The following is a 14,095-nucleotide window of genomic DNA, read 5'->3' on the forward strand; positions in this document are numbered from 1 at the left end:
AGAGAGACAACCAAACACTACATAAAGAGAGACAACTCAACACTACATAAAGAGAGACAACCCAACACTACATAAAGAGAGACAACCCAACACTACAGAAAGACACAACCCAACACTACATAAAGAGAGACAACCCAACACTACATAAAGAGAGACAACCCAACACTACATAAAGAGAGACAACCCAACACTACATAAAGAGAGAAAACCCAACACTACATAAAGAGAGACAACCCAACACTACATAAAGAGTGACCTCACAACACTACATAAAGAGAGACAACACAACACTACATAAAGAGAGACAACCCAACACTACATAAAGAGAGACAACCCAACACTACATAAAGAGAGACAACCCAACACTACAAAGAGAGACCTAAACACTACATAAGAGACAACCCAACACTACATAAAGAGAGACAACCCAACACTACATAAAGAGAGACAACCCAACACTACATAAAGAGAGACAACCCAACACTACATAAAGAGAGACAACCCAACACTACATAAAGAGAGACAACCCAACACTACATAAGAGACAACCCAACACTACAGAAAGAGAGACAACCCAACACTACATAAAGAGAGACAACCCAACACTACATAAAGAGAGACAACCCAACACTACATAAAGAGAGACAACCCAACAATACATAAAGAGAGACAACCCAACACTACATAAAGAGAGACAACCCAACAATACATAAAGAGAGACAACCCAACACTACATAAAGAGAGACAACCCAACACGACATAAAGAGAGACAACCCAACACTACATAAAGAGAGACAACCCAACACTACATAAAGAGAGACAACCCAACACTACATAAAGAGAGACAACCCAACACTACATAAAGAGAGACAACCCAACACTACATAAAGAGTGACCACACAACACTACATAAAGAGAGACAACACAACACTACATAAAGAGAGACAACCCAACAATACATAAAGAGAGACAACCCAACACTACATAAAGAGAGACAACCCAACACTACATAAAGAGAGACAACCCAACACTACAAAAAGAGAGACCTAAACACTACATAAGAGAGACAACCCAACACTACATAAAGAGAGACAACCCAACACTACATAAAGAGAGACAACCCAACACTACAGAAAGAGAGACAACCCAACACTACAGAAAGATAGACAACCCAACACTACAAAAAGAGAGACAACCCAACACTACATAAATACACAACCCAACACTACATAAAGAGAGACAACCCAACACTACATAAAGAGAGACAACCCAACACTACATAAAGAGAGACAACCCAACACTACAAAAAGAGAGACCTAAACACTACATAAGAGAGACAACCCAACACTACATAAAGAGAGACAACCCAACACTACATAAAGAGAGACAACCCAACACTACAGAAAGAGAGACAACCCAACACTACAGAAAGATAGACAACCCAACACTATAAAAAGAGAGACAACCCAACACTACATAAAGAGAGACAACCCAACACTACATAAAGAGAGACAACCCAACACTACATAATGAGAGACCTAAACACTACATAAAGAGAGACAACCCAACACTACATAAAGAGAGACAACCCAACACTACATAAAGAGAGACCTAAACACTACATAAAGAGAGACAACCCAACACTACATAAAGAGAGACAACCCAACACTACATAAAGAGAGACAACCCAACACTACATAAAGAGAGACAACCCAACACTACATAAAGAGAGACCTAAACACTACATAAAGAGAGACCTAAACACTACATAAGAGACAACCCAACACTACATAAAGAGAGACAACCCAACACTACATAAAGAGAGACCTAAACACTACATAAAGAGAGACAACCCAACACTACATAAAGAGAGACAACCCAACACTACATAAAGAGAGACCTAAAGACAACGACGTGTTGTGGTAATTGCATTGTTTGCTCTATAACCTGTTAATCCACATGCCTTGCGACCCTGATATATATTAGAGGCCTAAAGGCCGAGACAATAAGAAGACACAGCGGCAGAGTAAATTCAACCTCATTTTTGTTTTATTACAAAATGGCAACCTCTTGTCCAGTGATGTCCACAAAGCATATTGCATGTACAGTAACAGACAATTACGTGACATAACAGCAATGGTCAATCAAGTTGTTTCAGACATTTTCGGACCTCTAAACCTCTAAATTGATATAGAACCACAGAGAGTTATCGCAAGTCACAAAGAAAACAGGAGCTGCCTCCTCTATTCCAGCACCAACAGTTAAACTCTGCTCCGTCTAATACTGAGACAACTAAAAGATAACCAAAAAACTATTTAGTCCAATCAACGAAAGATAAATATGATTTGGCTGTCCAAGGTTCTGATTTCTCTGTGTGTGTGTGTGTGTGTGTGTGTTCGTGTGTGCGTGTGCGTGTGTGTGTTCGTGTGTGTGTGTGTGTGTGTGTGTGTGTGTGTGTGTGTGTTTGTGTGTGTGTGTGTTCGTGTGTGTGTGTGTGCGTGCGTGTGTGTGTGTGTGTTCGTGTGTGTGTGTGTGTGTTCGTGTGTTTGTGTGTGTGTGTGTGTGTGTGTGTGTGTTCGTGTGTGTGTGTGTGTGTTCGTGTGTGTGTGTGTGTGTGTGTTCGTTCGAGTAGAAAACATGTTGACTCACCCTACTTGTAGAGAAACACCAACGCCATCCTCCTCTCTTTCATGCTGCTGAAACCGTCTATCACTCTGTCATACAGTACACACTTATAGTTTTTGTTGTCCTAGGCTACCTGGCTAAAACGCTTGCTCGCTAGCCTAACTTCCAACGTTAGCTAGTTGACATTAGCCTTCTACATCTAGCTACATATTGAACTTCCATCCTCTCAGGCCAGGTAAACAATGTATGAATTAATGGTTGGATCAGAATCACCGTTATAATCATTGGCCAGTATGGAGAACTAAGTAAAACCACAAGTCCAAATCCTTATCTCCATCCATGGCTAATTTAGGAAAGGGACAATTTTAGCTAGCTGGCTAGCTAGCCACCAGAGGACAACAACACAACGAGATGCAACAATTGAAATTTTTTTCTGGAAATGACGTATGCTCTCAATGGGATTTGACACTTTCACAGTTGTATTCGGCGCAATGTGACAAATACAACTCGATTTGAAGTTTGGCTTCCCTGAACACACTCCACTAGAAGGCAACGCTCAGTTTCAGAGAAGCACCCCACAGAGTGTATTCTTCACTGCAAATCTGTCAATACCTTTAGCCCAAAAAATAAATAAAAATATATATATAAAAGTATATATTTCTTCTACATTATAAACACAACATATTCATAATATTACACTAATAACACACTATGGAATGTGTGGAGCAACAACAACTTCAGAATCAAGAGTAATTTGTTTAGAATCAAAGAGTAATTCATTTAGAATCAAGAGTAATTCATTTAGAATCAAGAGTAATTAATTTAGAATCAAAGAGTAATTCGTTTAGAATCAAGAGTAATTTGTTTAGAATCAAGAGTAGTTTGTTTAGAATCAAGAGTAATTCGTTTAGAATCAAGAGTAATTTGTTAAGAATCAAAGAGTAATTAGTTTAGAATCAAGAGTAATTAGTTTAGAATCAAGAGTAATTTGTTTAGAATCAAAGAGTAATTTGTTTAGAATCAAGAGTAACTAGTTTAGAATCAAGAGTAGTTAGTTTAGAATCAAGAGTAATTCGTTTAGAATCAAGAGTAATTCGTTTAGAATCAAGAGTAATTCGCTTAGAATCAAGAGTAATTAATTTAGAATCAAGATGAATTGTTTTAGAATCAAGAGTAATTTGTTTAGAATCAAGAGTAATTCGTTTAGAATCAAGAGTAATTCGTTTAGAATCAAGAGTAATTTGCTTAGAATCAAGAGTAATTCATTTAGAATCAAGATTAATTGTTTTAGAATCAAGAGTAATTTGTTTAGAATCAAGAGTAGTTCGTTTAGAATCAAGAGTAGTTCGTTTAGAATCAAGAGTGATTCGTTTAGAATCAAGAGTAATTCGTTTAGAATCAAGAGTAAATCGTTTAGAATCAAGAGTAATTCGCTTAGAATCAAGAGTAATTCATTTAGAATCAAGATTAATTGTTTTAGAATCAAGAGTAATTCGTTTAGAATCAAGAGTAATTCGTTTAGAATCAAGAGTAATTCGTTTAGAATCAAGAGTAATTAGTTTAGAATCAACAGTAATTCATTTAGAATCAACAGTAGTTCGTTTAGAATCTAGAGTAATTTGTTTAGAATCAAGAGTAATTTGTTTAGAATCAAGAGTAATTCGTTTAGAATCAAAGAGTAATTCGTTCAGAATCAAGAGTAATTTGTTTAGAATCAAGAGTAATTCATTTAGAATCAAAGAGTAATTCGTTTAGAATCAAAGAGTCAGCTTCATGCAGTTCGTTCCAAAATCTATGATAAGACATGTGCGTTGAGTTCCTCCTGGACAGACTCCTCTGTCCTTCCCTTCACTATCAGCCCATGGTTGCCTCCTTCGACCCAGCGAACAGTCGTTGGACACCTCATCTCTTTAACGACATCCTCCAGAAGGATCTGGACACACGGAGGAAATCATTATTGCAGAAACATAACATTTGGAGTATATGTTTTTTTTCTCCAGGCTATCAGTTTAAAAAACAAAAAATCTATAAAATATCACACAGAATAAAAAACTAATTAAAAAGACAGCTGTGTTGTTATGGTTTCTGTCTGATCACTGCACTCCGATCTGCTGTCATTTATGCAAAATGTCCAAAAAGACGCCCAACGCCATTCTCACCTTCTCACACATGTTGTCTACAGTGCCAGACAGAAACAACACAGGCACCTCCGTAGGCAACCCCCAGAGGTCCTCACTCCGCTGGCGATGGCCGTGGGTGTGTCCTGGAGGGTGTAGGGGGAAGGACAGACAGACGAGGCCTGCAACTGCATCCTCTGGTCGAACACTGAGCTGCCTGGCCAGGGCAGAGGCAGCTCGAGCCCCTAGAGAACGGCCTGAAATGGAGGGGACACAGTGAGGAGCCTCCACCATGTCAACATGATGTGTACTCAGCTGTATCTTTATACTGTAACCTTTGACCTGTCTTCAAAAATGACTTCTAAATAATAACTCAATACTAATGACATCAGTAACGACTAATACTCAGAAAAATATACCGGTACATACATCCCTGCCCTGGTGAAGAGGTACAGTAGACCAGGGGTCAGGGGTCAGAGATTCAGTAGACCAGGGGTCAGAGAATCAGTAGACCAGGGGTCAGGGGTCAGAGATTCAGTAGACCAGGGGTCAGAGGTACAGAAGACCAGGGGTCAGAGGTACAGTAGAACAGGGGTCAGAAATACAGTAGACCAGATGTCAGAGGTACAGTAGACCAGGGGTCAGAGGTACAGTAGAACAGGGGTCAGAAATACAGTAGACCAGATGTCAGAGGTACAGTAGACCAGGGGTCAGAGGTACAGTAGACCAGGGGTCAGAGGTACAGTAGAACAGGGTCAGAGGTACAGTAGACCAGATGTCAGAGGTACAGTAGACCAGGGGTCAGAGATACAGTAGACCAGGGGTTAGATATACAGTAGATGCGGGTCAGAAATAAAGTAGACCAGGGGTAGGAGATACAGTAGAACAGGGGTCAGAGAATCAGAAAACCAGGTGTATAGTAGACCAGGGGTAGAGATACAGTAGACCAGGGGTCAAAAAAACAGTAGACCAGGGGTCAGAGGTACAATAGACCAGGGGTCAGATGTACAGTAGACCAGGAGTCAAAGGTACAGCAGACCGGGGGTACAATAGACCAGGGGTCAGAGATACAGTAGACCAGGGGTCAGAAGTACAGTAGACCAGGAGTCAAAGGTACAGTAGACCAGGGGTCAGAAGTCCAGTAGACCAGGAGTCAAAGGTACAGTAGACCAGGGGTCAGAAGTACAGTAGACCAGGGTTCAGAGGTAGAGTAGACCAGTAGAGTAGACCAGGGGTCAGATACAGTAGACCAGGGGCCAGAGATACAGTAGACCAGGGGTTAGAGATACAGTAGACCAGGGGTCAGAGGTAGAGTAGACCAGGGGTGAGAGGTAGAGTAGACCAGGGGTCAGAGGAATAGTAGACCAGGGGTCAGAGATTCAGTAGACCAGGGGTCAGAAGTAAAGTAGACCAGTGGTCAGAGGTAGAGTAGACCAGGTGTCAGAGGAACAGTAGACCAGGGGTCCAGTAGACCAGGGTTCAGAAATACAGTAGACCAGGGGTCAGAGTTTCAGTAGACATGGGGTCAGAGATACAGTAGACCAGGGGTCAGAGACTCAGTAGACCAGGGGTCAGAGACACAGTAGACCAGGGGTCAGAAGTACAGTAGACCAGGGGTCAGAGATACAGTAGAACAGGGTCAGAGGTACAGTAGACCAGATGTCAGAGGTACAGTAAACCAGATGTCAGAGGTACAGTAGACCAGGGGTCAGAGGTACAGTAGAACAGGGGTCAGAGATACAGTAGACCAGGGGTCAGAGGTACAGTAGACCAGGGGTCAGAGATTCAGAAGACCAGGGGTCAGAGGTACAGTAGACCAGGGGTCAGAGATACAGCAGACCAGGGGTCAGAGATACAGTAGACCAGGGGTTAGATATACAGTAGACCAGGGGTCAGAGATAAAGTAGACCAGGGGTCAGAGATACAGTAGAACAGGGGTCAGAGAATCAGAAAACCAGGTGTATAGTAGACCAGGGGTAGAGATACAGTAGACCAGCGGTCAAAAATACAGTAGACCAGGGGTCAGAGGTACAATAGACCAGGGGACAGAAGTACAGTAGACCAGGAGTCAAAGGTACAGCAGACCGGGGTACAATAGACCAGGGGTCAGAGATACAGTAGACCAGGGGTCAGAAGTACAGTAGACCAGGAGTCAAAGGTACAGTAGACCAGGGGTCAGAAGTACAGTAGACCAGGAGTCAAAGGTACAGTAGACCAGGGGTCAGAAGTACAGTAGACCAGGGTTCAGAGGTAGAGTAGACCAGTAGAGTAGACCAGGGGCCAGAGATACAGTAGACCAGGGGCCAGAGATACAGTAGACCAGGGGTCAGAGATACAGTAGACCAGGGGTCAGAGGTAGAGTAGACCAGGGGTCAGAGGTAGAGTAGACCAGGGGTCAGAGGAATAGTAGACCAGGGGTCAGAGATTCAGTAGACCAGGGGTCAGAAGTAAAGTAGACCAGGGGTCAGAGATTCAGTAGACCAGGGGTCAGCGGTACAGTAGACCAGGGGTCAGGGGTACAGTAGACCAGGGGTCAGAGGTACAGTAGACATGGGGTCAGAGATACAGCAGACCAGGGGTCAGAGATACAGTAGACCAGGGGTTAGATATACAGTAGACCAGGGGTCAGAGATAAAGTAGACCAGGGGTCAGAGATACAGTAGAACAGGGGTCAGAGAATCAGAAAACCAGGTGTATAGTAGACCAGGGGTAGAGATACAGTAGACCAGGGGTCAAAAATACAGTAGACCAGGGGTCAGAGGTACAATAGACCAGGGGTCAGAAGTACATTAGACCAGGAGTCAAAGGTACAGCAGACCGGGGGTACAATAGACCAGGGGTCAGAGATACAGTAGACCAGGGGTCAGAAGTACAGTAGATCAGGAGTCAAAGGTACAGTAGACCAGGGGTCAGAAGTACAGTAGACCAGGAGTCAAAGGTACAGTAGACCAGGGTTCAGAGGTAGAGTAGACCAGTAGAGTAGACCAGGGGTCAGAGATACAGTAGACCAGGGGCCAGAGATACAGTAGACCAGGGGTCAGAGATACAGTAGACCAGGGGTCAGAGGTAGAGTAGACCAGGGGTCAGAGGTAGAGTAGACCAGGGGTCAGAGGAATAGTAGACCAGGGGTCAGAGATTCAGTAGACCAGGGGTCAGAAGTAAAGTAGACCAGTGGTCAGAGGTAGAGTAGACCAGGGGTCAGAGGAATAGTAGACCAGGGGTCAGAGATTCAGTAGACCAGGGGTCAGAGATTCAGTAGACCAGGGGTCAGAAGTACAGTAGACCAGGCGTCAGAGGTACTGTAGACCAAAGGTCAGCGATTCAGTAGACCAGGGGTCAGAAGTACGGTAGACCAGGGGTCAGAAGTACGGTAGACCAGGGTTCAGAAATACAGTAGACCAGGGGTCAGAGTTTCAGTAGACCAGGGGTCAGAGATACAGTAGACCAGGGGTCAGAGACTCAGTAGACCAGGGGTCAGAGACAGTAGACCAGGGGTCAGAAGTACAGTAGACCAGGGGTCAGAGATACAGTAGACCAGGGGTCAGAGATTCAGAAGACCAGGGGCCAGAAGTAAAGTAGACCAGGGGTCATAGATTTAGTAGACCAGGGGTCAGAGATTCAGTAGACCAGGGTTCAGAGATTTAGTAGACCAGGGGTCAGAGATTCAGTGGACCAGGGGTCAGAGATTCAGTAGACCAGGGGTCAGAGATTCAGTAGACCAGGGGTCAGAGATTCAGAAGACCAGGCGTCAGAGATACAGTAGACCAGGGGTCAGCGGTACTGTAGACCAAGGGTCAGAGATTCAGTAGACCAGGGGTCAGAAGCACGGTAGACCAGGGGTCACATTGAAAAACTCTCTTCCAGAATGATGTGGTTATATTGGTTTGTTGTTATGTGACAGCCTTATCACATGGCTCATAACTGGGAAATACATCAGGCCAATTGAGGCTTCATTTAGGTTAAAAAAAAAAAATGGTTTGCTTACTTACCAACAAAGAATATTTGTCTGATTGTGAATTTCTTAAGATATTTCAAGTGTTCCTGCAAAATAACACAGAATATTTCCATAAATGGCACACAAACTCTCGTGTTATTCTTAACTATGAAGACAATGCAAATCTGCATTTCACAAATAATTCTTACCAAAACAGCATTGTAAGCCTTCACTCTGTAAACCAGATTTAAACCTTTACACGTGAAGCGAAGACATTGCAGACCATTCGACGCAAGCACACAATCAGAGAAACCAAATGTTTTAGGTTGACGTCCCCTCCAGTCCCGTGCGTCACGACGACAGCAGTCCGCACAGCACTTACGTTCGCAGGGACGCTCAACACAACTCTGACAGCAACGATTTGATTTTTACCAAAAATGATGTTCAAGCTGTCCTGTAAAAGTCATTATTGAGTTAGTGAGTCATTTATGCTTGGCCATGTATTCTATCACATACTTACATAAACTGTATAACTTGTATCAATCGTCAACATAAACATTATACCTCTTCAAACGTTTCCATGTCGTCAGTCATCTTGTCTTCTTCTTCAATGAGGTTTAACGGCGGTGGGCATCTAATAAATGGTGCATTACCGCCACCTACTGGACAGAAGTACAACTCCCTTATACTTTGCTTGAAGAAATAAAATCAATAACTAAATACTCTATTATCTAACACTACGCTCACAATAAATTAATAATGATAATACAAAACAACACCACCCTACTCCACTATTAAAATCTATTTAGTCCTACCTCAGGCCAACAACCTGAAAGGATGGGACACCACCCTACTCCACTATTCAAATCTATTTAGTCCTACCTAAGGCCAACAACCTGAAAGGATGGGACACCACCCTACTCCACTATTCAAATCTATTTAGTCCTACCTCAGGCCAACAACCTGAAAGGATGGGACACCACCACTCAACACAGCCTGTAAGTCTTCTGACGTCTAGTCTTGTACACCCAAATACTTCTCTCCACCTCAATTTTCTGTCACTTACATTCCGTTTCTGTGGTCCAGTTGATAACCATTGATTTGAAAGCTAAGAAGACAATCTTACTGAAGCATATTGATTTATCCCTCTGTACTGATACAGATCTACTACTCACTGGGATCCTCTCAGGCTCCTTCCCCCTTGACCCTTCCTCCTCTCCTTTCTTCACTGCCTCAACATACGACACCTTCTGCACTTCTCAGACTCTGGAAATCTCAAAATGTCTCTGTCGCACCGGACACTTCAAATCCCCAGCCCCACGGGCTCCCCTATTATTAACTCATACCGCTTCTTTCCCCAAAACTACACATTCCTTTGTCGCATGCTCTTCTGCACACTTCTCACACCCAGGAATCTCCCTCCTACACACTGCCCATAAGCTTGACACCTGTAACGTAATATATTCAGCACTAAAGTTCGTACAGGATAACTTATATTTCCTAACGTCACTTTGTCGGGCAAAAGGCTCAACATCAAAACTCAAAAGAACAGACAACGACTCTTGTTTCACCACTCCCGCCACCCTGTCTGTCTCACCAAATGGCGAGCATCACAAACACCGGGAATCTTCCCCTTCAGTTGATCAACGTTTACTGTTCTCCCAGTAATCACTCCTTTCAATGGCAGTCTTTTCTTGTGAGAAACAATTCACATTTCTTGCCCCCTATTTGTTTAACACCTTCTCCCTCTGACCAGCAGAAACACAAACAATTATCACAAAGACCACTTTGTGTTACCCTCACCGATTCCACAGCACCCAACTTTGTTCTGGTTACCCTCACCGATTCCACAGCACCCAACTCTGTTCTGGTTCCCCTCACCGATTCCACAGCACCCAACTCTGTTCTGGTTCCCCTCACCGATTCCACAGCACCCAACTTTGTTCTGGTTACCCTCACCGATTCCACAGCACCCAACTCTGTTCTGGTTCCCCTCACCGATTCCACAGCACCCAACTCTGTTCTGGTTACCCTCACCGATTCCACAGCACCCAACTCTGTTCTGGTTCCCCTCACCGATTCCACAGCACCCAACTCTGTTCTGGTTCCCCTCACCGATTCCACAGCACCCAACTCTGTTCTGGTTCCCCTCACCGATTCCACAGCACCCAACTCTGTTCTGGTTCCCCTCACCGATTCCACAGCACCCAACTCTGTTCTGGTTACCCTCACCGATTCCACAGCACCCAACTCTGTTCTGGTTCCCCTCACCAATTCCACAGCACCCAACTCTGTTCTGGTTCCCCTCACCGATTCCACAGCACCCAACTCTGTTCTGGTTCCCCTCACCGATTCCACAGCACCCAACTCTGTTCTGGTTCCCCTCACCGATTCCACTGCACCCAACTCTGTTCTGGTTCCCCTCACCGATTCAACAGCACCCAACTCTGTTCTGGTTCCCCTCACCGATTCCACAGCACCCAACTCTGTTCTGGTTACCCTCACCGATTCCACAGCACCCAACTCTGTTCTGGTTCCCCTCACCGATTCCACAGCACCCAACTCTGTTCTGGTTACCCTCACCGATTCCACAGCACCCAACTCTGTTTTCACCCACCCTTGAAACCATAAACACATCCACCACTTCCTTCTGATTGCACATGACCCGTGAAGAAATGGTGAGTCTGGGTAATGGCCGTTTGCTTTGTTTATCGTCTTATCTTCTAATGTCATCGACTTTCAACTTCACTGTTTTCCTTTCATAAGACATCGTCTAGTGTACAGGAGTCGATGCCACCGCAATAATCTAAAAAGTGTATGATTTGGGAGACATGATTTGACTATCATGTTTGTAAACTCAAAGTCCACAGGCTAGTGTATATTATGATTTAAATACACATTATGAATTTTTTCTTTTGCTCCCTGAGCAATAACCCTCTCAAATAAAGGTTATTATAGCCATCCGTACAGGAAATCTATAGGGCTATAACACGGAAGTCTAACGTGGAAAAGAGCATCATGTCGTTATCATAAAATCAACTCAAATATTTGTTTTTGTCATAACATGTTTATTTACTGATTAGTGACCATTTAAATAATAGCTTATATTGTGTATAATTCGAACCAGTGATCTATGGTGTGTGCATATCGAGACAGACAATAACACGACTGGTGTTAATAACGTACAAACAATGAAAAACATTTATTATAAAAAAAATTGTGTAAAACTATCAATCATGTATCGTTAGGGGTGAAAACCCCCCCACAATTCACACGTTGGTAATTATTTTACTACACAGAAAAAACAGATAAACCAGTGTCATCATTGAACAGTGGAACAATGACAATGCATCCTTGGCCTGTAAATAAAACTGGGGAAAAATACATGTAGAACTAAATACAGTGCCTTGCGAAAGTATTCGGCCCCCTTGAACTTTGCGACCTTTTGCCACATTTCAGGCTTCAAACATAAAGATATAAAACTGTATTTTTTGGTGAAGAATCAACAACAAGTGGGACACAATCATGAAGTGGAACGATATTTATTGGATATTTCAAACTTTTTTAACAAATCAAAAACTGAAAAATTGGGCAAAAAAGGGTGTTTAAAAAAGGGTGTTTAGCCCCCTCAAGCCAATGTCTCCACACCTTCAGAGCCTTGACTACAGCTAACAACTCCCGGTCCCCCACATCATAGTTTCGCTCCGCTGGGCTGAGCTTGCTCGAAAAGAAAGCACACGGGCGAAGCTTGGGTGGCATGCCCGAGCGTTGGGACAGCACGGCTCCGACCCCAGCCTCGGACGCATCCACCTCCACTATGAACGCTAAAGAGGGGTCCGGATGCGCCAACACGGGCGCATTGGTGAACAGCTCCTTCAAACGAGTGAAGGCTCTGCCCGCCTCTGCTGACCAGCGCAAGCGCACTGGTCCTCCCTTCAGCAGCGAGGTGATGGGAGCAGCCACCTGACCAAAACCCGGATAAACCTCCGGTAGTAATTGGCAAACCCTAAAAACCGCTGCACCTCTTTCACCGTGGTCGGAGTCGGCCAATTACGCACGGCTGTAACGCGGTCATCCTCCATCACCACCCCGGAGGTGGAAATACGATATCCCAGGAAGGAAACGGACTGTTTGAAAAACTCACATTTCTCCGCCTTGCAATACAGGTCATGCTCCAGCAGTCGCCCAAGTACCTTACGCACCAGAGACACATGCGCCGCGCGTGTGGCAGAATAGATCAAGATGTCATCGATGTACACTACCACTCCCTGCCCGAGCAGGTCTCGGAGAATTTCGTCTACGAAAGATTGGAAGACGGCTGGAGCATTCTTCAACCCGTATGGCATGACGCGGTACTCATAATGACCAGATATAGTACTAAATGCAGTTTTCCTCTCATCTCCTCCCCGGATACGCACCAGATTATACGCGCTCCTCAGGTCCAGTTTTGTGAAGAAACGCGCCCCGTGAAATGATTCCACCGCCGTAGCGATGAGAGGTAGTGGGTAACTAAACACCACTGTGATGGAATTTAGACCTCTATAATCAATGCACGGACGCAGACCTCCATCCTTCTTCTTCACAAAAAAGAAGCTTGAGGAGACGGGTGATGCGGAGGGCCGAATGTACCCCTGTCTCAGCGATTCAGCAACATATGTTTCCATCGCTACCGTCTCCTCCTGGGACAATGGATACACGTGACTCCTAGGAAGTGCAGCGTTCTCCAGAAGGTTTATCACGCAGTCCTCTCGACGATGAGGTGGTAATTGGGTCGCCTTCTTTTTACTGAAGGCGATAGCCAAATCGGCATATTCAGAGGGAATGCGCACGGTGGAAACTTGGTCTGGACTCTCCACCGTGGTCGCACCAACGGCAACTCCTCTACACCTACCTGAACACTCCTCTGACCACCCCTTAAGAGCCCCCTGTCGCCAGGAAATCACCGGGTTGTGTTGAGCTAACCAGGGAACCCCCAACACCACTGGAAACGCAGGTGAATCTATAAGGAACAGACTAATCTGCTCCTTATGATCCCCCTGCGTTACCATGTCCAGCGGCACCGTAGCCTCCCTAATTACTCCTGACCCTAATGGTCGGCTATCTAAGGAGTGCACGGGGAAAGGTTGGTCTAACGACACCAGGGGAATCCCTAGCCTTAACGCAAGCCCACGATCCATGAAATTCCCAGCTGCGCCTGAATCGACTAGTGCCTTATGCTGTAGAGAGGGAAAAAACCCAGGGAAAGAAGTCAACACATACACATGACCGACAGGAAGCTCTGGGTGAGTCTGGTGCTTACTCACCTGGGGTGATCAAGCAGTGCTCCGCCTGCCCTCCCGACTCCCAGACGAGTTCCTCCAGCACCGGTCTGACGTGTGCCCTCGTCGACCACAACTGGTGCAGGAGGACAATCCTCCTC

At 44.7% G+C, this 14,095-nt stretch overlaps 1 protein-coding gene and 1 pseudogene across 1 annotated transcript; one reads left to right on the forward strand and one right to left on the reverse strand.

The window, feature by feature from the left end:
- Positions 1–3,334: 3,334 nt before the first annotated feature.
- On the reverse strand, positions 3,335–9,258 carry LOC139406186 (testis-expressed protein 30-like; annotated as a pseudogene).
- A 59-nt stretch (positions 9,259–9,317) lies between these two features.
- LOC139386244 (uncharacterized) lies at positions 9,318–11,299 on the forward strand. Its single transcript, XM_071131739.1, has 2 exons — positions 9,318–9,348; positions 10,491–11,299. The coding sequence occupies exons 1-2, from the start codon at positions 9,318–9,320 to the stop codon at positions 11,297–11,299; spliced, it is 840 nt and encodes a 279-aa protein (XP_070987840.1).
- Positions 11,300–14,095: the final 2,796 nt, after the last annotated feature.

This window comes from Oncorhynchus clarkii, chromosome 3 (genome assembly GCF_045791955.1).
Source record: "Oncorhynchus clarkii lewisi isolate Uvic-CL-2024 chromosome 3, UVic_Ocla_1.0, whole genome shotgun sequence".
Lineage (NCBI taxonomy): Eukaryota > Metazoa > Chordata > Actinopteri > Salmoniformes > Salmonidae > Oncorhynchus > Oncorhynchus clarkii.